A 22,871-nucleotide genomic window follows, 5' to 3' on the forward strand; every position below is an offset into this window, starting at 1 on the left:
TCCCATGCTCAGGGACCCTTGAAAGCTAGAGGCCAGCACCCTTGGGACAGGTGGGCATAGGCTGAGCCCTGGCAGGAGGGAGTGGTACCAATGACATATGGGCAGCCTCAATCTTGGAAGGGGGCTGAGTGCCTGGGTGGGAGTGGCCCTGAGCCCCCATCTCCAGCAACAGCTATGATTTCCAAAACCTTTCAGAGGTTGCCCAGCCCCAGTCCTCCAAGGTTGGTGGGGAGGGGGCATTCCCTGGAGTTGGTAGTGATGGTACTTTGCTTTTTCTCTGAAAAAGCCCCCCAGGTTCCTATCCTCGTGGCACCCCCATCTTTGAGAACTTGGGGCCTGAAACTGTCCCAGACCCCCTGGATTCAGGTGCACAACCATGAGTATGAGTCTGGCTTCCAACCGCTCTCGTTTCTCCCATGTGTGTGATCAGGGGACAGAGGGAGGTGTCCACACCCCTAAGGCTTTCCTTCCCCTCCCCTCTTCTCCTATGCCCCTCTGCCCGCTCCCAGGTGCTCAGCCCCTTCCCTCCCTCCCGCAATCTGGTACCCTAGTCAAAGAGTGGAACACTCAGAAGATTATGGCTTTCAATGCTTTATTGGGATTGCAAGCGTTAACAGGTTAGTGACAAAAACCCAAGCATGGGATTTTGCCAGAAATATTAGCGTTAAAAGAGCTGAGTTGAGTCAAACACGGGCCGCAAGGTGGACTGAGGCGGCAGGTACAGGTGACATTCAGTGTTTGGCGTGGGGGTCTTCAGTTGATGGCAGAGGAGGGGACCCAAGAGGGGGCCCCCGCTGAAGACATTGGGGACACGGGGAGGAGATAAGATGGAGAGCCACGACCAGGCACGGAGGTCAGGCAGGCAGCCGGGCCAGGATGGTTAGTGGCCCAGGGGAGAGCTGCAAACCTGGGGGCGCAAGGGGTCCGTCGGCAGGTGCCCCGGGGACACCCACTCTGGTGAGGCCGAATGTAACACTGGGTGGGTGGGCGTCCCGACGAATGGGCAGGTAATTTGGGGTGCCTCGAAGTGTTTTGGATCTCAGGCCAATGTGGGTTCTCCAATTGTGACAATTTGGCTCTTTGGGCTTCTGTCCAATGTTCCGAATGGCCCACTCTCAGGGCACTTGCCGAGGGACCCTCTGCGACTGAGGTGGGCTGGCATGGACGACCCCCGGGGTCATGCCAGCCCCGTCGCCAGGACCCAGAAGCCTCGGGCCTCTAGACTTCTAGTCGGGCTGCGTGCAGGGGGGCTGAGCTGGGGGCACAAGTGGGGGCGAGGTAAGCCTCCCAGACGCCGAGTCCCTGCCACAGCCCTAGGCGCCGCGGTGGTGGCTGCGTCGGCATCGCCAGACCCGCGGGCTCCGGGGCCCCAGCAACCTGGTCGATGGGCAGACCTGGCAGCTCTCCTGCTCTGTGGGCTCAGACCTGCCTGACCTCCCTACTCTCCGACCTCACCCCACCTTGCCCCCAGGAGGTCCTACAGAGCTTCGGACCTCCTGGAGACAAGGCAGGGTGCTGAGGGGCGGGCAAGATGCCACCGAGGGAGAGCGGAGGGCTCCTCAAGTGTGCGGAAGGCGGCCACCCTGCACCAGCCTGATGGAATCCTGTTTACACACCTGCAACCCCTTCCCCTCTGGCCAGCCTTGGGCCAGCCGGAAGCCCCCTCCTGTGGCCTCCGAGCACCCTCCTGACACCTGAGGAGACCCTGCCCACTCCCCCCTCCGCCCTCAGGACCTCTGGGGACCAGCCACTGTCCCCAGAAGCCAGGTCGGACAGTGACCTTCTCCACTCCCCTCTGACTTCTCCAAGGGGGCTCAGTGGCCAGTGCCCCCCAGGAGGCTCCACCCTCAACCCAACACAAGCAACAGGGACAGATAAAAACAAAATTCAATCAGGGCGATAAATGGCGGAGGGCAGGACGTGATGGTCTCAAGCTGGCTTCGTGCATTCTTGCTTTTGTCACTGCCCCCCTGTTACATAGGGAGGGGGTTTAATTTGGTTTCTGAGCGCGTAAAGCTAAGGAGGGATCAAAAAAAAAAAAAACAAAAAAAAAAAAAGGAAAAAATGCCCCAAGAAACAAAGAGGGGAAATAGATCAATTGACGTGAAATTTGGGGGTTCCTAATTTCTCTACGCAAGTCTGCCGTCACTCCTCCTGACTTTTCCATCCAAAATCTCCAGGGACCACTTCCTACCCCAAAGCTCCCCCCACCCAGCCCCCACTGCCCCCCACCCACCCCTCCAACCGCCAGACTTCCCACACTCCCCGCATCAGTGCACGGCTCCTGAGGACCCCGCATTTCTTGGGGGGTCCCCAGGAGGCGGGCAAAGATGATCCCTAAGTGTGCTCCGGTGGGGGTTCCCCAAGATCTTCCTTGCAGGAGCACACCAGGAAGTCAGGCTACTCGTGGGGGCATGTCTGCTCGGCTACCATCATCTCCATTGTGGCCAAACTCCTTCCTCACTCTGGCTGGGCCGACACACAGTAAGGTGTATCGGGATGGTGGGGCGTGGGGAGCATCGTGGCTCACACTGCGGGGGCCGCGGAGACAGGCGCCAACGAGGCCAGCCTCGCAAGGGCACCTCTCTAATGGTGGAAAGATGGAATTACGCCTGGGACACACCCCGCCCACCCTATGGGCGCATCCCAAACGCCGCGGGCCGCACACTCAGGCACCACCTGAGCCCCCTCCTCTGAGAGGCAGGGCACAGACAGGGCTGAGGGGCAGTGGAGATGGGAACAGGAGCGGGGCTCAGACCATGAAAACAGTTTGGAGAATCTTAGCGGGACTTTGGCCTAATCCGTAGAGATATTGCAGTTGCTTAGATATGCTTATTGTTGTCATCCAATTGTGTGGGGGTGTGCGTGTGTGCCCATGTGTGTGCGCAGGTGGTGCTTGTGTGTGCATGTGTGTGTGCTGTGTGTGTGTGCTGTGTGCGTGTGTGTGCTGTGTGTGCATGTGTGTGCTGTGTGTGCATGTGTGTGCTGTGTATATGCGCTGTGTGTGCACGTGCTGTGTATGCGTGTATGCTGTGTGCGTGCTGTGTTCGTGTGTGCTGTGTGCGTGTGCTGTGTGCGTGTGCTGTGTTCGTGTCTGCTGTGTGTGCGTGTGCTGTGTGTGCATGTATGCTGTGTGCGTGTATGCTGTGTGTGCTGTGTGCATGTGCTGTGTGTGCGTGTATGCTGTGTGTGCTGTGTGCGTGTGCTGTGTGTGCGTGTATGCTGTGTGTGCTGTGTGTGCATGTGTGCTGTGTGTGCGCATGTGCGTGTGTGTGCTGTGTGTGCGTGTATGCTGTGTGTGTTTGCTGTGTGTGTGTGTGTGTGCTGTGTGTTGCGTGCATGTGGCTGCGGGGATGCATAAGGTATGAGTGCTTTTTAGGATGGGAATTGAGATATAAGATTTGGGGGTGGGGTTGTGCCAATTACATTTTATTTGCATGGATTTCGGTTTTCATGCTCTGTCCTCCCCTCCTTTGGTCTCACCGGGTCCCTCTGACTGCTCTGTGATTTTTAGTGATGGAAAAGGGAGTGAGGAGCCAGTCTGGGTTGTTGCTATTTTGGGATGGCCAGTTTACCCTGAAAATTCCCATGAGAAGGGAGATGACGGTAGCAGCGACATGCCCACCTGTGATTTCTGGGGCCCTTCTTTTCTCTTTGCTGGTTCAGGGACTCAAGTCCAGGCCAATTTGACTCAAAGTCCAAGGGAGAAGAGAAAGAGGGGGGTGGGGAGTGCCAAATTCCTTTATTTTGCCAATTGTTTCTCAGCCAATTCGTTTTAATACTTTTTTTTTTTTTTGCCAATTGATTTTTTTTTTTTGGTTGTTGTTTTTTTAAAGCCAATTTCTGAGTTTTTCTGGTGTTTCTAAAAAGCCAATTATTTTTAAGAGGGTTGTTGTGGTGGGGGGGAAGGGGGTTAGTTTAAAGTTTTGATTTTTTATGTGTGGGGATAATTGGGGATAATTTGGAGGGAGGGTGTTTAAAGCCAATCGATTTTGTACATGTTTGAAGATGTTGCTGTGGACCTCAGCCCGATGGAGGGGGCCGAGGAGAGTAGCCTGTTTCGGGGAGGCGGGGCACGGGGGCTGGGGTCAGGAGAAGCCCCGGGGGGGAAGTGGAACCGAGAGATTTTGGAGATGGAACCTGATGGAAACGTCGCTGGTCAGGAGGAGGCTGGAGGGTGGTGGTGCCGGCTGCAGACTTGCGGCAGTTTTGCTCACTTCCGATTGCTGGACATCTCTGGGGAGGCGCCCCCGTGGGTGGGGTCTTGGGTGGGCAGAGCAATCAGGGGACGGTGACGCTTGGCCTCCCTGAATGCCTCGAGCTCCTTGGCGAGCATGCGACCCCGGCGGGCACGCAGGAGGGCAGGCAGGCCCCTGCGCAGACGCTGGGTGGACTGCTTCCAGGTGTCATATCGGAAGAACTTGCCCACGGGGTATCTGGGGAAGTTGTCCTGAGAGGGGAAGGGGCTGGTCAGCAGGTGCCTGCTCTCCACGCTTTTCCGCCCGAGCCACCCGCCTGACCTGACAAGTCACCCCTGTGACTGATCAGCAACTCGAGCTAACGTCCACAGGCAGGGGGACAGAAGGAGCCAGCGTCTGAACTGCTCCCCAGCCACACAACAAGCAAGGAAGTCACGGGTCCTTGTCCCTGGCCAAGGGGTCCCAGAGGCCACAGGCAATGCTGGGCGCCCGAAACCCTATTTCTCTATCTCTAGAGAGTGGGGAAGGGGCCCAGGATCCTCACCGGAAGCACGGTCGGAGGGGTCGACACGTCCCTCTCGGACTTGGCGGGGGTAGCACAGTACGTCTCCAGGAGGGCCAGGTCACAGCTGCGGAAACAGCACTCCTCAACGATGCCACGGCTGCGACGGCTCACACGGCTTGCGGGCCTGCCTGGAAGTCCCACAGCACAGAGAGAGCCATGTTAGCACCGTGCTGCCCCCTGCCCCAGGAGGCCGAAGGAGGAGCAAACCACCCCTGCCCTCAGGCCAGGCTCTGGAAAGATGAGGCCACCCTGCGGGTCAGGGGAGGGAAGTGAGAGCTGGCAGGCAGAGGCACCCCAGGATGAAGAGAAGTGAGAGGGGAAGAGAGTGGGACCCAGACCAGCCCGTGGCCTCTGCTGCCTCCTTCCTCAGATGAAAAATGGGCACAAGCTCTTGGTCCCATGGCCAGACAGACACCACCAGGACCAAAGGCCCACACTGGGGTGATTTGGAAAACGTGTGGGATATGAGTCCGGTTCAGGGGCCCCCACAGGAGGGACTGCTGTCCCTGAGCTTGGACTCTGGCCTGGCACCACCTAGGAGGCTGGAGGGGCCCACACCACCCCGGAGCTGCTGAGACAGGGAGACAAGGGCAGGAGAGGAGAAGACGGGAGGAGAGGAGTGAGGAGGCGCGATGGAACCACTCCCTTCTTTCCTCCCGTCTTCCCCCTCTCCCCCACAGCAATGCTCAGCTGGAAGGGGAAGGTCACTGGGGGCTCCACCTTGGGGTGCCAAAGGGCAGGTGCCATCAGCCGGAGGAGGGAGCAGCAGCCCCATCACAGGGTCCCCCAAGTGGGGGCTTGGCCCTCCCCTCCTCTCAGGAAAGCCTGGTGCAGGGAAGCTTCTCCCTGGGCAAGGACCGGCTGGCACCAGGCCCTGCAGTGCCACTTCCTATCCCCAAATGGGACAGGCGAGAGAGAGGGCACAGGAGAGGCCAGGGCGGGCAGGGGCTTCCAGAGTCAAGCAGCAGGAACTTTTAAGAGAGAAGCTTTGAAGTGCATTTGCATCCTGTGAGTCCATTGCACAGCGTGAGTAAGTAGTAAGTGGTAAAGATGAGACGTGGTGAGTGTCAGGTGGAATAAGCCGTGTGGTCCCGGCCAGCGAGAAGTGGCCCCTCCCCTGCCCCATCAGGCATGCCTAGGCACCATGCCTGCCTTTGCATCCACCCAGCCCCCCATCTGGGGGCGGGGTCTCAAGCACAATGAGCTGTGCACCCACCCGCCAACCCCCAGGCCGGAAAACCAAGAGAGAAAGATGAGGAAAGGCTGAATCGTCCTTGAGGTCAGCAGGTGGGCACCCTCCATGGCGGCCTTGGGGCCCAAGGAGGCGCATGCACCGTTCACCCCTGCCACCCACCAACTGCACTTGTTTTATTGATTTTAATTCTATAAATCACTTTACTGATTTTAATTCTGATCATTCACTGAACGCACATCCCTTGTCAAAATGTCCAAAAGGTGCAGGAAGAAAGGCAAGCTCTTCCTCCAGAGCCTGAAGCCCTGCCCTAGGGGTGCGGCGCCTCCGCAGCGGGAGCTCACAGCCCCCAACAGAAATTCTGACCCCAAGGGAGACCCCCGTAAGTGCTCCCGACGTCTAGGGGACACCTCTGGCCCACCCTTCGAAGGAGGCTTGTGAAGGGAAAGTCAGCTGGTGTGGATGCCCTGGGACCCTGCAGGTTCTCAGAAACGCAGCTGGAAGGTCGGAGTCTCCGAGCAGGGGCTGGGCCGCTGACCTAGGAGTGTGCTCCCCTGGCTTGAGGTTAGGCGTCCTCACCTATCACTTTAGGGGCCTGACCGGATCTGAGGAAGCCCCTCCCAACTACTTACTGAAGTAGAAGCCGCGGTCCCCACAGACGAACTGGAGGGTGTCCACGAGCTCCCCGCCGCACAGGGTCTCACTGGGGCGGTAAGCAGCAATGCAGCACGAGGCGAAGGCCAAGAAGGTGAGAAGCACCAGCATCGACTTCCCCATTGGGATTCCCATTGGTATCTGGGGGCGGGAGAGAAGTGGTGTGAGCGTGGCAGCCAGGCCAAGCCCCAGGCCAAAGGTGCCCCTCCCAAACCAGAGGCCGTTGGCCAACCTACAAATTCAATTAAAAATTTAAAGCATGGCTTTCCTATAAACATTATTTTCATTACAAAAGTAACACATAGGTCACAATGCCGAGTTGAGGGCGCAGGGCCACCTGGAGAATGAAGTGTCTGGAAGCACGCAGAAAGGGCCCAGTTCCTTCGATTTGCAAGAAGCACTAGTAATTTTACACGACGAGTGACCATCTCCGTGGTCATTATTGCAGGAGCTCGGCGGCACCCACAGCTGCAGGGGCCCAGGCTGGACACCCGACCTGGCCTCCGTCCTATGACACCATGGGGGCAGGGCCAGCCCAGGGGCCCATCACCACGTCTCAGGCCTCCAGCGCCAGCCAAGATGGCAGACAACCCCACCCCACAGAGCATGTGCATCCAGGAGGACCAGTCCCTTCCTCCCCACAACCCCCAGCTGAGCAGGGGGGGTCCAGGAGGACCATCCCCCTCAAAGCGACAGGCCGGTCCTGCTGGGCCAGTCCCGCCCCCTCCCCTGGCTTTTCCACCTTTCCAGTCTGCCGCTGAGCCAGGCCTGGCTCAGAACTCCAGTGGTTAGCACAACCACACCACTCATGCTTCTAGAAACCTTGTTTTCCCAGTCACCCAGTTCTCCAACTCCAGTCTGCTATGTGTACCTCCAAACACACACACACACACAAGCCCAGAGCCTCCTTTCCAGGCCTCAAATCAAACCAGTAAAGCCAGGGCCTCCAGAACATCTCCCCATTTGCGCTACCAAACTCTCCCCGTGAGAGTTGGAGAGACCAGCTCAGGCCACCTGGGAAGTCAGACAACAGGTTCCCCTGAGTGCAATCTGGAAGGGGAGGCCAGTCTTAGGACACACCCCCTCCACAGGCTGCAGGGCCACGGGGCCGCTAACCAACTCCGGGGTGGGAGGCCGGGGGCCACCACAGCAAGTTGGCCCTACCCCTGCAGAAGGTGGAGCCCTCCAGGCGGGCAGCCCCAGCCTTCCCTCCACAGACCCAGGCGAGTTTTTGATGCAATAAATTATGTGAGCGACTGAGCAGGCAATGGGACAGAAGCACAAGTTTGCATGCCCTCTCTAAAGAGCAGTGGGCAGCCGCACCGAGGATCCGAAAGCCTCCTTGGTCATCTCCTTGACTGGACCCTAGCCAGTCCCCTCACCGCCCCCTCTGCCACCCGCTTCCAAATTATAAGAGCACACTCGGCCAGCTGGCCACTCAAGCCCTCGCCGCGGTTCGGCAACAAGCCCCACCACTCCGAACTTGGAGGTCCGGGTCAGGGGACCGGCAGAAAGCAGGGCAGGAAGCATGCCTGCCGCGGTGCGGAGCAGGTGAGGGCCCAGGAAAAGCCCTGACCTGGGCAAGCAGGGGGCCGAAGGGAAGGAACGGAAAGGGAAGGAGCAGGTGAGGAAGCAGAGACCAGGTGGGGGTAGGGGCAGAGGAAGAGAGAGGAGGGGGGTGCTGTCCGAGAGGCAGCAGGCTGGCGGCTGCAGGGCCCGAGGCCCAGGCGTGGGCCGTGCCCCCTGCTGCCCTGCCTCAGGCTGGAGTGGGATGGCAGCGGGTGTCCTCAGTCCACAGTCCTGGTTACCTACAGCTCAGCAGGAGGCTCGCTGGGGCAGGAGGAGGAGGAGGAAGAAGAGGAGGAGGAAGCTGGAAGTCTCTTTCACAGGAGAAGCTAATGTCCAGTTTGCAGGCTGGTCAGTGCCTCAGCTTTTATGTGTGAGCCGACTCCTCCCAGTCCCGGCTCCACCCTACCCCCCACCCCTCTCCCTGCTGACCACTCCCCCACGCCTTTGCTCCCGCCCTCTCCCTCCTCCCAGCCAGTCTCTTCTCTCCTGCACCCCCAACCGCGAGCCCTGGACCATCCCGTAGCGAAGTGCCATGGGCTCCCATCCTGCACCCCCAGCTCATCTCTGCACAGGGCAGTGAAGGGGGGGGTCTCCTTCCCACCTCCTTGTATGGAAACTTCCACGCTGCCCACTGGGCAGGGGCCCTGGCCTCTCTCTGGGTTGAAGGCTCTGCCCTTCTTAGCCTCGGGCCAGCAGCCCCTCTCCCCCCTCTCCCGGGGACTCCTGTTTGGAAATGTTGCGGACAGAGCCAGAGGGGGTGTGGGGGGAGATATCGCGAATGTGGCGTCTGCCATGACTCCTGCCAACTCGGCCCCTCTCCATCCTGGCCCCGCCCACCCCGTCTTCCTCTCGCGGTCTCGCTGGCACCGCGCCAACATACCAGGGTGGGCTTCCGCGGCTCCGCGCCCCTCCTCGTTACCCAGCACCCCGGAGGCCAGGGCCCGTAAGGCACGAATCACACATGTTCGGCAGCACCCCCTGCACCCACAGACCGACCAGGAAGTCGCCCCTGCAGACAGCTCACACCTCCCTTGGCCCTTCCCGACGCCCCCACCCCACCCCACCCCCAGCTCCACCGCCAGAGTGAGCGCGGGGCTCCGCGCAGGGAACGGGACCCGCAGCCGCCCGTTTTCCTCCTCCTCCCCGGGCTCAGCCGCCCCGCCGAGCCCCGCAGGCCCGGGCCAGGAGCAGTCGGAGGAAGGGCCGGGCGTCCGGCGCAAGCCCGCGCCGCCCCAGCCCCGGCTCCGGCCCAGCCCGCACACGCCGCTTACCTGGAAGCCGGCGACGCTGCCGCCCACCTCCCTGCTGCGTGTCGCAAACCGAACAGCGGGCGTTGGCCCTCCTGCCGGACACTCCTCTGCCAGCGCCGCTCTGGCCGAGTCGCGGGGGCCGAATGTGCGACGGGGCAGAGCGGGGGGATGGCTTTTTTTTTGGGGGGGGGGAATTAGTCTGATTGTCCAGGGAGGACGGGCTGTCTTCGGGCTGGGGCGGGCCAGATGTTGTACTTTTAGGGGGGGAAAAGGTATCGGGAAATGAGGTCAGCTGTTGTATCAAGGATAGAGGGGGGCAGAGATAGTGGGAGAGACAGAGTGAACGTGAAAGGGGGGGGCCGAAGAGAGGGCGAGAGGGAGAGAGGACAGCGAGAGGCGGGCAGGCTCACAGCGGGAGAGAACAGCACGGAGAGAAACAGAAAGCGTGTAATTAATCCACTTTGGTTCGGCGAAGGCGAGAGGGCGGGCTTGAGGGGGGGAGGGAGTCTGAGGCTGGGAACTGGGGGGGACGGGAGGGAGCGAAGGGAAGATTGCGGGAGAAAGATCGGGGGCCGGGGCCAGATGCCAAGAGGGGCACGGGGAGCACAGAGAAGCGAAGGAAAGGGCGCCACGTCGAGGGGCCGGGGGAGGCGGTGACTGGGGGGCGGAGTGGAGGCTGCACCCGGGCCGCGGGCGCCCAGCTCGGTTTGGGCCGACGGAGCCCTCAGCCGTCGCGAGCCCGGGCCTCGGGAGGAGACAGGCGGTGGCGGCACCGGGGCCGCTCCGGGACGCAGCGTGGAAAGGGGAGCGGCCCGAGGCTGCGCGCCGGGGGGAGGGCTGGAGGGGGAGCGCGGGGGGGTGACAACGCCGGCGGCCTGCGAGCCGGACTGCCTGCGGGGGGAACCGCCTCCTCGGGCGAAGCGGGGATGGGGGAGTTGAGGTAGATGAAGAGGAGGCGGCGGGGAATCCGCAGGCCCGGCGGAGCGCGACCCCGCGGACGACGCCCGGGACGGGAGTCAGCAGCGAGGCAGCGGGCGGCGTCGACGCGGGGCCGCCTTGCCCGATGGAGGCGCTGGTGGGCAGAGCGCGGGCAGGCGTGGGCCAGGAGGCGGGGGCGGCCGGAAGGGGGGGGCCGGGCCCTGCCGGGCCTCACGCAGCTCCGCCGGAGAGCAGGCGAACTGCGGGCGCCCACGCCCGGCTCTTATAGTCGCGCCAGCCCGCGGCCCGGGGCCCGCGCGGGCCTCGCTGGCCTCGCGCCCGCGCCAATGGGCGCCCGCGGAGCCCTCGCCCCGCCCCTGGCCCGCCCCCGCAACCCGAGCCAAGCGCGGGGCGGGGGGCGCGGGCTGGGGGCCCTGGGGCCCTGGGGCCCCGGTTGGGGGGGGCGGCGGTCGCGGGGGCTGGGGGGTGCGCGGGGACGAGGCTGAGTGGGGGGCAGGGAGCCGCAGAGCGCCAAGGCCATGCTGAATGCCCGTTCTAGAGAATTCAGGGGCCCCATCTAGGGTTTCTGGGGTGCCAGGGCGGCCTGTGCTGGTGAGCTGGGGTCTCCGGGCAGGCAGGGGCAGGCAGGATCCCAGATCCCTGCCAGGAGGCTGCACTGCGGGTGCGCCCCGTCTGAGTGCAGATGCAGGTGGCTCGGGGCTGGATCGGGGGATCCTTGTTGGTTGCTGCGGCGGAGGGGGCCCCTGGGCTCAGGCGGGGCGCGCAGCCGCCACCTGCCCTAGCAGGAGGAGCCGGCCACGCGGCGCTTGGAGCCTCAGCCAGATCCCGAGCGCCCCCCGGTGCCGCGCCGGAGCCCCGGAGCCCCCGCCAGGTGCGGGACGCACGGAAGGCCGGCTGGGCCAGGCCGAATCTGGGCCAGGCCTGTAGCCTGCCGAGGCTCCGGCCGCCAAAGGAGAGAGAATCAGGGCGGGAAACACAGCTCAAATCCTACCTGCATGGCCGAGCTCACCGGGGTGCGTCTAAGTAGCTCGACTTTGCGGCCCACCCAAAATATCCGGATAATGGTTACCCCGTCCTCAGTGCGTTGGACTTGCATAGACGCGAGTTCAGTCTCGGGGGTCACCACGATAATTTGGGGGTCTGGGGAAACCATCTCCTGGAGAGTTTGAACGATGTAAGAAAGCACTGTGATTTTTATCAAGTCAAAACCACGCACAAAATCCCGCACCCCGCCAGCCCCCCGCCGCCAAAGCCTGGTCAAGGGGAAGGGGCCGCCGGCGGAAACTCGCGCCCCCCGGGCCCCCCTCGCCCCCCTCGCTCCGCCATCAATCACTTCGCCCGCGCTCCGCGCGCGCCTCCCGGCGGAGTCCTAGGCCCGCGGGCTAGAGACGCTTTACCGCCCGGCGGGAGCGCCTCTCCTCCGCGTCCCTTTCCGCAGCCCCCTGCCCGCCCCACTTAGGGGCCCTCCAGCCGCTTTCCCCACAAATGAGATCTTTGCAATAAGCAAACGAAAGTGGCGCGGATTTCGGGGCGCCCAGCCGGAGCGAGCGCAGCCGCCAAGCCTCAAGTCCTCAGCCGGGTCCCGTGCCCCACGCCGGCCTCTCCGGCGGCAGCCGGATACGAGCGCCAGCACCGGCGGGACAGCAGCAGATGAGGGCCGAGAGCCGGGCAGGGGCGCAGAGGCAGCGGGGACCGGCGCGGCGGGGAGCTCACCGCGAGGCTGGAGGCTGCGATCGCGGGCGCACCAGGAGCTCAGGCGGCGGGCGATCGAACGCTCTGTGGCGGGCGGTGGACGCTGCTGAAGGTGAGCGAGACCCCGGGGCCAGTCCTCAGCGTCCGGGAGCAACGCCCAGTCCGTTGGAAGACCCGAGGACAATGACCAAATTTGGGGGAGACTGGGGGCAATGCCCGGTCGCTTTCCTGGACGCAGGGAAGCCCTGTCCACGTCCTGAGGGCGCGCGGCCGACCCAAGTGTGTTTGGGCAACGCTAGAGAGAAATTTCCCAAATCCTAGTTGCTCTGGGGACTTCGTAGGAGAAAGAAAGGCCCGAAACCAGTGCCCGCTGTGCACGGGGTTGAGGAAGCTGCAGTGGGCGGCCGTCGATCCGGGAACAATGCCCAAATTTTGGGGAACGCAAGGCAGAGTTCTTTCTGCCTTGCGGGCTTAGCGAATGGGTGTCCTGGAGGAGGAGACCCCGGGGACTCCGTTAATGTGGGAACCTTGATTAATGACTAAACCTGAGACTCTACAAAAATAGATTACAGGTTTGGGGGATGAGGGAACTTGCTCCATGCAATTGGGAACATAGAGAAAGAGGTCTAAAATAGGGGCCAGCTAGCTTGGGGGACCCAGGAAATCCCAGACCAATTTTTGAGGAGGGGTAGTTAAAGGAAATTCTCCATATGAAATTGGGAGTTTTGCCTAAGAGGCACATTGCCTAAAATTGGCAGATGAAAGCAAGGGACACATTTTGGGGATCCAAACACATTCTTGGTGTGTTAGAGGGAAGCTGAGATTAATTTTCACATCTTAAGAATACAAGTTAGTCGCCTGGACGTTGGCAGCATGCGGAGAAAAGTAACTTTCATAATTACTGTGGCTTCAGGGAAACATTTTAATGCCCTTTAGAGATGGAAGAAAGCACTGTCTAAATTTTGGGGGAGCCTGGAGTGTGATCAGTACATTTGGGGAAAACGAACAAAAAAAATCAGTATTCTTTTTCTATGTCAAATTTTAAATTATTTCCATTAGTTTATTTTCGGTAAATAAGAAAAATACTATATATTTTCCTGGACAGTGTCTGCATTTAGGGAAGCCCCAGTGAAACACGTTTCAGGTTTTTGGGACACTTGGAAATTACCCAATGGAGATTTGATATCTAAATGTCTGGGAACCTGGTTAGTAGCTAGGAAACTTACAGGTCACAGGTTTTTTCATGCCTGGGATTTCTGGGACCCAGGGACATTTTTTAGTGTGCTTTGGGGGTCCATGGAACATTTTCTAAATGTAGGGGGACCCAGGGCAGGGATCATAAAGTCAGGAGACTCATAAATCAGTATTTTAAAAAATACCTCAATTGTTTTTGTGAAGGGAAAAAAATCTCAATTTGCTTGGAAGGCTGGGAGATGATACCTCAATTTGGGGGCTCCAGGAAAATCGTTTTTGAATCTAAAGATCTAGGGAAGTCACTCATAGTCCTTGGAGGACTTGTACGTTTTAGGTATGTATGTTTTTGAGAAAGGAGATTCAGCGTTCCTATGTCTTAGGACTTAGGAATTTTCAGATTTTGTGATAGGGAGTGTACAGTGTGTTTGAAGGAAATATTGCTTAACTTTCAGATGACTCAGTGGGTTGTTGGAGCCCAAGAAATCGGTGCCTTCCTCTGATCCGAGGGCAATGCCGAATGTTTCTAGAGGGCCTGGAGAGCGGCGTCCAGAACATCCAAGTATGGGGGACCAGGAAGAGGGTCCAGTGTGATCCTGGCCATTGGGGTTTCAGACCAATGCCTGAATTTTGGAAAAGCAAGATTCTTGTGGCGAAGCTCCTGGGACCCAGAGAATTGTTTAATAGTCAATGTTGTGATGCAGAGAAAATGCTCAGAATGTTTGGGAACTGGGGCCGTTAGCAACACCTGGCATAACAGAAATAAAAATAGCCTCTGCCCAAGGGGTTCTTTTGTGCTTCGTTTAGCCCAGAGGGACCGGTGAGACCCTGTGTGATTTGGGAGACCTGGAGAATCCTGGGTCACACTTGAGCACCTCCTGGTAACTGCTCAGTGTGTTCCAGGGACCTGAGTGGCAGTGTCTACACTTAACGGACTTGATTCATGGCCAAGCAGCGTATAGAGCCATAGACATTAATGCCGCAAAGCTTTGTGACTCACACACCCACAACATTCTCAATAGGTTTTGGGAATCATTGGGGAAATCTCTCCATTTTATGAAACTCAGGCAATCAGAGGGCAGGTCGTTTTTGATTCAGAAAAGGATTGAATGTGCTCTGGGTGTAATGCCCGAATTTGGGGGAAGGTATGGGAAGGAATTTTCATACTCTGAGGGTTCCAACCTTCCAGCCCTGCTCAGTGTCCTGAGGGACTTGGGATTCAACGTGTAAAATTTAGGGAACCCAGGTTAGCGCGAATAGATTTGCAGAACTAAGTAGCAAATGTCCCATGCTGAGGTGAAGGGGAAGGGTGGGGTGGGGGTGCGGAATGGGGCGGAAATGTGGGGGAAACAGTAAGCTTAGGAGACCCTGGAGTTAATTTTCAAAATTATGGGGGGAAGGTCCACTTGTTTGGGGAACAATGTCCAAGTGTGGAAAGGGCACTGTCCACATCCTGGGGAACCAGGCAAATCGGTCAGCGCGACCACCACGGACCAAGGGCTTCGTCTTTAAAATTAGGGAACCCGGGTTAGTAGTCTGTAAATCTGTGGGACCTGGGGAGGGGTGTATAAAACTGTCCAGAGCCTGGAAGAAAGCAAATCTGGGGACCCAGGCGACATAGTGTAAGTCTGGAAAAGCCAGCCCGGGCTGGTGTGTTTTGACGTCCCCGGAAATTAATGTCCAAGAAAATTCTTGTGACCCGTCGAAATGCTGAATATATTTGGAAGACTTGGGAAGCAATGCTTAAATTTAGAGGATCCCAGAACAAGTAAAATGTCCGAGTTTGGGGAAAGCAGGGAAGTTGTTCCGTGGATTGGGATCCCCCAGGATCAAAGGCTAATTGTTGAGCTCAAGCTTCCCGGGCCGCGGAAGGAAGGCGCTGCCCGGGATTCACCTTGACTGGGGCGCGTGCGGAGCACTGGCGCCCTCCCCGGGGAACGCGAGCGCGGGCGGCGCGGGCAGGTAGCGCGGAGCGCCCTGGCGCGCACGGCCGGCTGAAATTCTGCTTTTCGGTCTTTGGGTTTTTTCTTTCTTTCTTTTCTTTTTCTTTGCCTTCTCCACACGGAGAGCGCGTTTGTGGCGGCAGCCCGAGCTTAGCGGGCGTCTGGGTGGAAGGAAGAAACCCAAAGGCCGCGAGGGAGCGACCAGCACGCTGCTTCCCGGGAGCTCCCGGGACTCCCAGCTACCTGCTCGGTCCCCGCGTGGGAGGTCCGCAGGCTTCCCCTCGCCACTGCGCCCCACTCGCCTCTGCGCTGCGAGCCTAGGCGAAGCCGCGGCCGAGCCGCCACCGGGGGCAGGCTAGTCCCCGGCTTGGCTTGGGGGCCCGGAGCACCCCCGGCGGCCACCCCCGGCCCGCCTCGGAGCTTTGCGCGCGCCGTTCGGGCCTTCGCCAGCACCAAACAAGGGTGAAACCAGTTTTGTTTGGGTAACACTGAAGAGGAGAGGAAGTGGGGAGGAAAATGAGAAACATGGGGCCGGTGGGGAGGGGGGTGCAGGACTGCACGCCGCTGGGGTGCCAGGCGTCTCTTTTCGTTCTCTCCAAGCGAATTTTCAGGGAAAGCCTGTCCACTCAGGCTGGGGAAAGCCCAGTTCCTTAAAGGCAAATATTAAACCCGTGTGCAGGCGCCCAACCGCACCGTCAGCAGGAACAAGGTCACCCCTTGGCGTTGGGCAATGTCGGGCGATGGGGCAGTGGCCTTAAGGGGACCTGTGGGGTGGGTGGGGGGACTGCCAGAGAGGGGGCACCGCTGGGGACCAGCAGAATGGTGTGGGATCTTGGGGCAAGTACAGTGGGCACTGCTTGTCACCATTGTCACCCCATAGGAGGACCCCCGCTAGAAGGGGGGCATCTCAAAGCCTGGCACTGGGGAGGCAGAAGTTAACAGCCTTGGACAGGTGTGGGGAGCTGAGCAGGGTGAGGCATCTCTTTCACATTAGCTTGGCAAGACGGAGAGAACCCCCCCACCATGAAAAACAGTCCATTTTCCACCCAGAGCACAAGACATATGGGAATGTCCCCTTCAAATTTCTGTCTGCATCAATCACCCCCAAGTCCCATTCCAAGAACATCTGGCCCATCTACCCCCACCCATCACTGGCCCCCTTCCCACCAGCCTTCTGCAGCCTCCCCGTTTCCCAGCTCTCTGGCCGCTCCGGCCCGTTTCTATAGAACAGGGAGCCTCCAGCAGAGAATCTCCGACTGTGTTAATGTTTTCCTCTGCAAGGTGACTTGTAAATTTGGAGGTGAGGAGCATTTGAAAAGTGCCTGTCTGCAAACCTGGATCCTGGGAGAGCAGACTAGGTTGCTGAGGCTCCTGTCATTGACAAAACCAGGGCCCCCAGGGCCAGCTCTGGGCTCCCCACTCCTTTTCCTCCACGCCTGCTTCCCAGGCTGGGGACAGGATGGGCACTGGGGGAGAGCCCCAGTTCCGAGTTGTGGACTCTCCTCTTCTTTGGGGGTGCTGGGGACAATTACACTAGTGACCTGTTTGGGGGTCTCTTCCCCTTGTTCTACCCTGCAGAGGTGCCTTCCCCCAAGGAGCCACCACTCATGCTTGGAGACACATGCCTGGACTTTTTGAGGTAGGAAGAAGGCTGAGGTCACCTTGGGGTGTCCACAGCAGGGTGTAGTGGCCCTGTAGGGAGGGAGGAGCAGGTGGGGAAGTAGGGGGACACACATGTTCCCCCTCCCTCACGGGGCTGCCTGCTGAGTACTCTCCTTATTTAGTCAAAAGTGACCAGGGCAAGCTGGAGGCTGGGGCAGACCCCGGTCGCCCTGGGACTCAAAAAGCACACCGGCTCCCCCCTAGCCAAGACCAGCATCCGGGTTCTTCCCCAAGACCAGCTCCTTCCCTACTACTTCCAGCCCCCGGAGGTAGGAAGGGTCCCGCCAGCAGTCCAAGGGTGTTGGGAGGGGGCTGGGGTCTCCTCTCGCCCAGAGCTTGGCTGGCAAGAACTTTAGCCCCAAGCAGCACCCTCCCCCAGCCCTGACCCAGCACCTCACCAGGGCAGCGCTGGTCTCCTCTCCACTGGCAAACCCAATTTCCACAGAGAATGAACATCCCCTCAAGGACTCAGACTCACCCCACAGAGCCTGGCCCATACCCCAGCCTCAGCCTGTGGCCGCCGCACATCCCCTCGCTCACCGGCCTGCGGTGGGTCTTTCTCATTCCCGTTTCCTCCCCGGCTCTGGCTCTGAGCTCACCGCTCACCCGTCCATGGGACCAAGCCCAGCAGTTTACAAACCCAGTTCCTTTCTCCAAGGGTCCTCAGAGCGCCCCTCCGTCACCCCCTGCAGGGCGCTGACCTTGCGCTCGCTCCCCTCTCTGGCGAAGGACACGCTTGCTGGCGTCAGCCCGGCTGGACTGGGAAGTCCGACGGAGGACCCAAACTGGAAGCCTCCACGCCAGACAGCACAGACCACCCAAAGGCTGCTCGACCCACCCAAAGCCAAAAGTACGTGGGGGATATGGGTCCAGGTTGGGGTGCTTGGGAGAGGGCCCTGGGAGAGGGGTTCAGACGGTACATGCTCCAAAGCACTGAGATGGCGCCACTGTGTTACTGTTTTATTGAGTGTCTAAGCTGAAGACAGCTTTGAAAGAGCGCTCCTGGCTTCTATCTGGGCAAACCAGCCTGAGGAGTCCACTGCTGGGTCCCTCCCTGCAGGCCCCGAGGGAGGCCCCTGTCATGGGGCAGGTGCAGGGACTCCAATCCATGTGCCTCCACCTCCAGTGCTCCCCAAGTCCTGGAACCTCCCCCGTCACCCCAGTGCCTGACCAGTGAATGGGTGCGGCCACCCCCGTCACCCCAGTGCCTGACCAGTGAATGGGTGCGGCCACCCCCACAGAGCTCCCTCCGGCCGAGGCAGAGGCCACTGGCCGGGCCTTTCTAGCCACCTTCCATCCTCCTCACACAAAGGAAGCCCCGCAGGCTCCTGACCACAATGGGATCCTGACGCCGGAGCCCCTCAGGCCCTTTGCTCAGAGGCCTCTGGTTATTGCCTCAATTCTGAACAGCCAGGAGTCCTGAGACTGTCACCCACTTTGACAAATAGGGACAGACAGAAAGGTTAGGCTATTGGTGCAAGACCCCACGGCCAGCAGCCTGGGGCGGGGAGAACCCAGGGGTCTCACAGCCCCCAGCAGAGCCCAGCTTTCCTTGGGTTTCCAGATTATTCCTAACTGATATATTTTCCCCTTTTCCCCCCTTTATCCACTTTCTGCCTATCTTCTCCCTCTTGGCTGCCCACTCTCTTGTTGCCCCTCTCCCCTTCTCTGCCCGTTTTCCTCTCCCAGGAGCTCCCCTGCCAGGACCTCAGTGCTGTGGAGACTGCAGGAAGCCTGCTCTGCCCACACCTGCTCTGGCCCCTGGAAACACCTGGAGCCCACCACAGAACTCCAGATCCCAGCTGTGTGACTCACAATCCACACCAGCCTCTCTGAGCCACAGCTGCTTGCAGAAGCAGGCGATCCCAGTCTGAAGACCCCTGCACAAAGCCTGTGGCCCTCTCTGCGAGGCCTCAGGGTGCCTGAGACACTCACCTCTCTGCCTCTGCAGTTGGGGCTGGGACTGGGACTGGCTGCCAGCCTTAGTTCTGGGAGCACTGGGGTCGCCTGGGCCACAGGCCACAGCAGCTCACCTCAGGACTGGACTCTCTGGCCACTCTGGCCTGCTGGGGCTCAGGCTGTGGGGCAGGCTGGGCAGGGGGCTGAGCCGGCAGCGATTCGGAGGCCTGGAGCTGGGGGCTGGAATTCACCTCCGCCCACACAAGCTCAGTGGTGACTCTTCGGCCCCTGAGGAAAAGCAAAAAGATGTTGCTGAGATTACCTCATTTATTTATTTGTTTATTTATTTAGAGACAGAGTCTCACTCTGTCACCAGGCTGGAGTGCATTGGTGCAATCTCAGCTCACTGCAACCTCTACCTCCCGGGTTCATGCCATTCTCCTGCCTCAGCCTCCCGAGTAGCTGGGACTACAGGCACATGCCACCACACCCAGCTAATTTTTTGTGTTTTTAGTAGAGACGAGGTTTCACCGTGTTAGCCAGGATGGTCTCGATCTCCTGACCTTGTGATCCACCCGCCTCGGCCTCCCAAAGTGCTGAGATTACAGGTGTGAGCCACCGCGCCCGGCCGGTCTCTTTTAAAAGCAAAGCCCCCCCATACACACCAAGCCTGAGCCCTGTCCCATCCCCCTCCCCTGGCTACCTTCGGATCACCTTGTCAGGATTTGAGCAGTGGTTCCCCCTCGAGCCCCTCCCCCGCCTAGAGCTCCCTTTTTCAAAGTCCAAGGGAAGGTAGAAGTGGTGAGAAGTTTGCCTAGAAAGGGCGTTCTGGTGCTGATGGAGAGGCTGAAATCCTTCTGTTAGACAGGCTGCCCAGGTCCTGGGCCAGGGTGGGCTTCCGCCTGGCACTGGGGGTGGAGGGCTGCCCACAAATGGCCCACCTTGAGGGGTCACAGCACAAAATATGAAACCCTCCTGCACCTCCAAACACTCCCACCTTGGAAGGAGACAAGGAGGGGGGCCCGGCAAAAGCCACTGGATGCACAGCTCTGCCTTGACGAGGCCAGTGAGGGAGGGGTGGCTGTGCTTCCTGGGGAAATGAATCCGCTCCCCACAGACACCACCCTGGGTGGATTGAGGAGTCTGGGTCCAGGGCGCAAGAAAGAAAAACTTCATGCATGAATGAGAATTCCCAGGGAAACTGCCCTGGCCCCAAGGCCCCTCTGTGTGCCAGGGAGGCTGAGAGGGTGGCAAGGGGGACCAGGTGCACCATCAGGAGGAGAGAAGCTAAACCTGGGGGGGACACGGAGGGGCATTGTTGCCCGCTCCCGGCCTTTCTCCTCAGTCTCCTGTCCATTTTTTTGCTGGTGGTCAGGAGGCATAGGGAGGTGGGAGAGAGGGAAGCTTTACTTTTAAAATGGTGTATATATGTGTGTGTGTGTGTGTGTGTGTGTGTGTATATGTATATATATATAAATAAATAAAATATCTGCACCAGAATCTCGGGCCCCTGGCTGCTCTGCAAAGTCTCCTGTTTGTCTCTGGGAATGGGGTGGGGGATGCAATAGGAGGAAATTTTTCACACAGAAAGACTCTTCCCTTTACACTTGTGAAGACAGCTGTGTGTTCCCGCTGGGAAGAGCCGCCTGGCCCTCCTCCCCTACCCCTCCCATTTTGCTTGGTGAATTAGTAAAGGAAAACCTATTTTCCTTGCAAAAGCCTCAGTGGCTTTGTGCAGCCCTATAGAAGAACCCTCTCCACAGTGGCCTTTCCCGCCACCCCTGCCAAGTTGAGGCTGCTCTCAGGCTTCCCTGCCACCCCCCACCCCCGAAGTTGAAGTGGAGGCTGCTCTCAGGAGGCTTCCCTGGACCCTCCAGCAGCAGAAATTCTTCCCCTCCTTCAGAAATCAGGATCCTGACAGCTGCCCCGAGCTCCGGGCCCACCCATGCCTGAACACTCAAAATGCAGCTCTTCTCCCACACTCAAGGGATGGGAGCCCAGTTACCTGTACTCTAGTCTCTGCGCAATCCCCGCAGCTCCTGGACAGTGGATAAAGGGGACCGGGGAGTCACTGGTGCCCAAGGCTCTCTGCCGAAACTGCCTGGATGATGATCTGCCAGCCTGGCCAATATTAGCAGTCGCCACCAAAGCAGGTGGTGGTCTGGCTGTGGCGTCCAGACCCTCTGGCCAGGTTGACGTGGAGGAGGAGGAGGGGGACAAGGCTGAGGCTGGAGAAACAAAGGGCACTTTTAGAGTGTGCATGTGAATGCAGCCCCTACAGATGGGATAGCCTCATCTCTGCTGAGCATGGCACCTGCTCAAATGCCAACTGAAATGATGGGTTCACCCCTCACCTCCTCTTCCCCTCCACTCCTTTCCCTGAGCCCCTCCAAATTTGGGGAGCTTTGTGCCAACTTGGTAGTGCTGAGGCCGCTGGGGCAGCTGGCTCAGGCACTTTCCAGCACCAGGGCATGGTGCATTAGGGGATGGAGGTTTGGCCCACCTCTGACCTGGCAGAAAGGCGCCTGTGGGCGTGGGTATAAGCCAGAAGCCCCCTGCCTGCCAGGAGGTAGGGGCTATGTGGAGGTAGTGGGGAGTGGGTGTAGCTCTACTTAGAGTGACACTTGGCAGTTACTTGACACCCTGGAATGTTGGTGGGCGTGGCACTGGTAAAATGGTGGAGGAATAAGGGGGGAAAAGCAGGGTTCAAGAATGAGCAGAAAAATTGGATTTTAGGTGTTCCTAGTACAGTGATGTCCTTCTATGTTCCATGGACAAGGGACCTAGCTGGGAGTTTTCCACTTCACTATTCATGTCTGATCTGACCTCGTGCAGTCCATGTGTGGTACTAAGTTCTAATGATACTGCTGCAAGTGGCACTCGCAGGCATTCCTGGATGGGGTGATTGGACAGGTTTGCAGCCTTTCTAATCAAAGCACAGACTCAAAGCTGACAGCAGCAGGGTGAGGGTTCATATAGAAGCACCCACCAGATTGGACCAAATCACACTGGAAATTTCTAACCTCTTCCCCAAGCCTGCAGGAAGACCAGGCACAAAGACACAGGAAGAGGCAAAGACATGTACTTTCCAGAGAGCCACCAGTCCCCACCCTCCCAACACCCATGCACCCCAACCACCTTCAGTGTGTTTAGCTTACTAGCCTGGGTTGGCATTTAATTGTCCCCTTTCCCTTTTTCTTTCAAGCCCTCATCTTAAATCCCTTCATTAGCTGGAGGAATAGGACATCTAGTGGGGATAACAAGGATTTCAACAGGGAAGAGAATTAGACTTGAAGGGCATTAAAATCTGGCGTGTGTTGGGGGATGTCTCAAATAAGATGTAGATGCCCCAGAGCCATGCCCTCCCATGGGAGGAGGGAAAATGGGAGTTTTCACTTGGCTTTTGGGTGGGGAGGGATGCTAATGACCCTGTCAGGTCCAGAGCACTGAATGGGTTCACAGTCTTTCCAGCTAAAGCACAGACTCGGAGCTGGCAGCAGCTCACGGAGGGTTCAGAAAGAATCACCCACTGGATTAGACCAAGTCTTACTGGGGATTTGACACCTCTTCCTCAAGCCTGCAAGAAGAGAAGACACAAAACAAAGACTCAGGGAAAGAAACAAAACAAAGATACAAGGAAGTCAGCATGAAGCAGCCCTCCATCCTGCTGGCTCTAGCTCTGCTTTGGAGCTCTACAGCTTAGAGGCCCTGCAGCACGTGCGGGCCCCAGCGTCTGCTGCGAGATGCCCAAATGTTGCAAAGAGTGACAGCCAGAGCCCTCTGGAGACACTTGGCTGGGACTTTCCAAGCTGCAGATGGACCTAGAGAGAGTGAAGGACTGACACCAAGCCAGATGAAGTGATTTCATGGGATGCCCCCCAGAATGAAGGGTCCCCAGGTTGAGGAGGTGGGCAACTAAGGGGTTGAAAGGGAAGCAGCCCACGGCTCAAACTCCTGGCAACCTGGAGCCTCCCAGTCCCACAATGGTGTCTTGAATCCAAACTCTGCCCTGGACTGAAAGTCCATCTCTGGATGGGCCCAGGAGGAGCTCACTCTAGTCCGGGGCTATTTTATCCCATCAGGATCTTGTAACACAGGGTGTGTAAACAGAAGGAG

At 59.0% G+C, this 22,871-nt stretch overlaps 1 protein-coding gene and 1 pseudogene across 11 annotated transcripts in view; one reads left to right on the plus strand and one right to left on the minus strand.

The window, feature by feature from the left end:
• Positions 1–575: 575 nt before the first annotated feature.
• The window catches only part of IGF2 (insulin like growth factor 2), a 29,520-nt gene continuing 7,224 nt past the window's right edge, over positions 576–22,871 (minus strand). Inside the window, exons 2-6 of one of the 11 annotated variants that reach the window (XM_074012871.1) lie at positions 20,761–20,983; positions 18,890–19,043; positions 6,589–6,751; positions 4,744–4,892; positions 576–4,450 (exon numbers count right to left, since the gene is read on the minus strand). In XM_074012871.1, the coding sequence (XP_073868972.1) occupies positions 4,214–4,450; positions 4,744–4,892; positions 6,589–6,745 (543 nt within the window). In that variant the 5' untranslated portion in view covers positions 6,746–6,751; positions 18,890–19,043; positions 20,761–20,983 and the 3' untranslated portion in view covers positions 576–4,213. Of the gene's footprint in view, positions 4,451–4,743; positions 4,893–6,588; positions 6,752–8,418; positions 8,520–9,059; positions 9,185–9,450; positions 10,605–11,359; positions 11,525–12,081; positions 12,484–18,791; positions 19,044–20,760; positions 20,984–22,871 lie in introns of those variants that run through there. The other 10 variants (XM_074012868.1, XM_065527779.2, XM_074012873.1 and 7 more) reach the window with 10 other exon arrangements.
• On the plus strand, positions 11,742–19,060 carry LOC102123822 (uncharacterized; annotated as a pseudogene).

The sequence above is a fragment of the Macaca fascicularis genome, chromosome 14 (assembly GCF_037993035.2).
Source record: "Macaca fascicularis isolate 582-1 chromosome 14, T2T-MFA8v1.1".
In the NCBI taxonomy this organism is placed as follows: domain Eukaryota; kingdom Metazoa; phylum Chordata; class Mammalia; order Primates; family Cercopithecidae; genus Macaca; species Macaca fascicularis.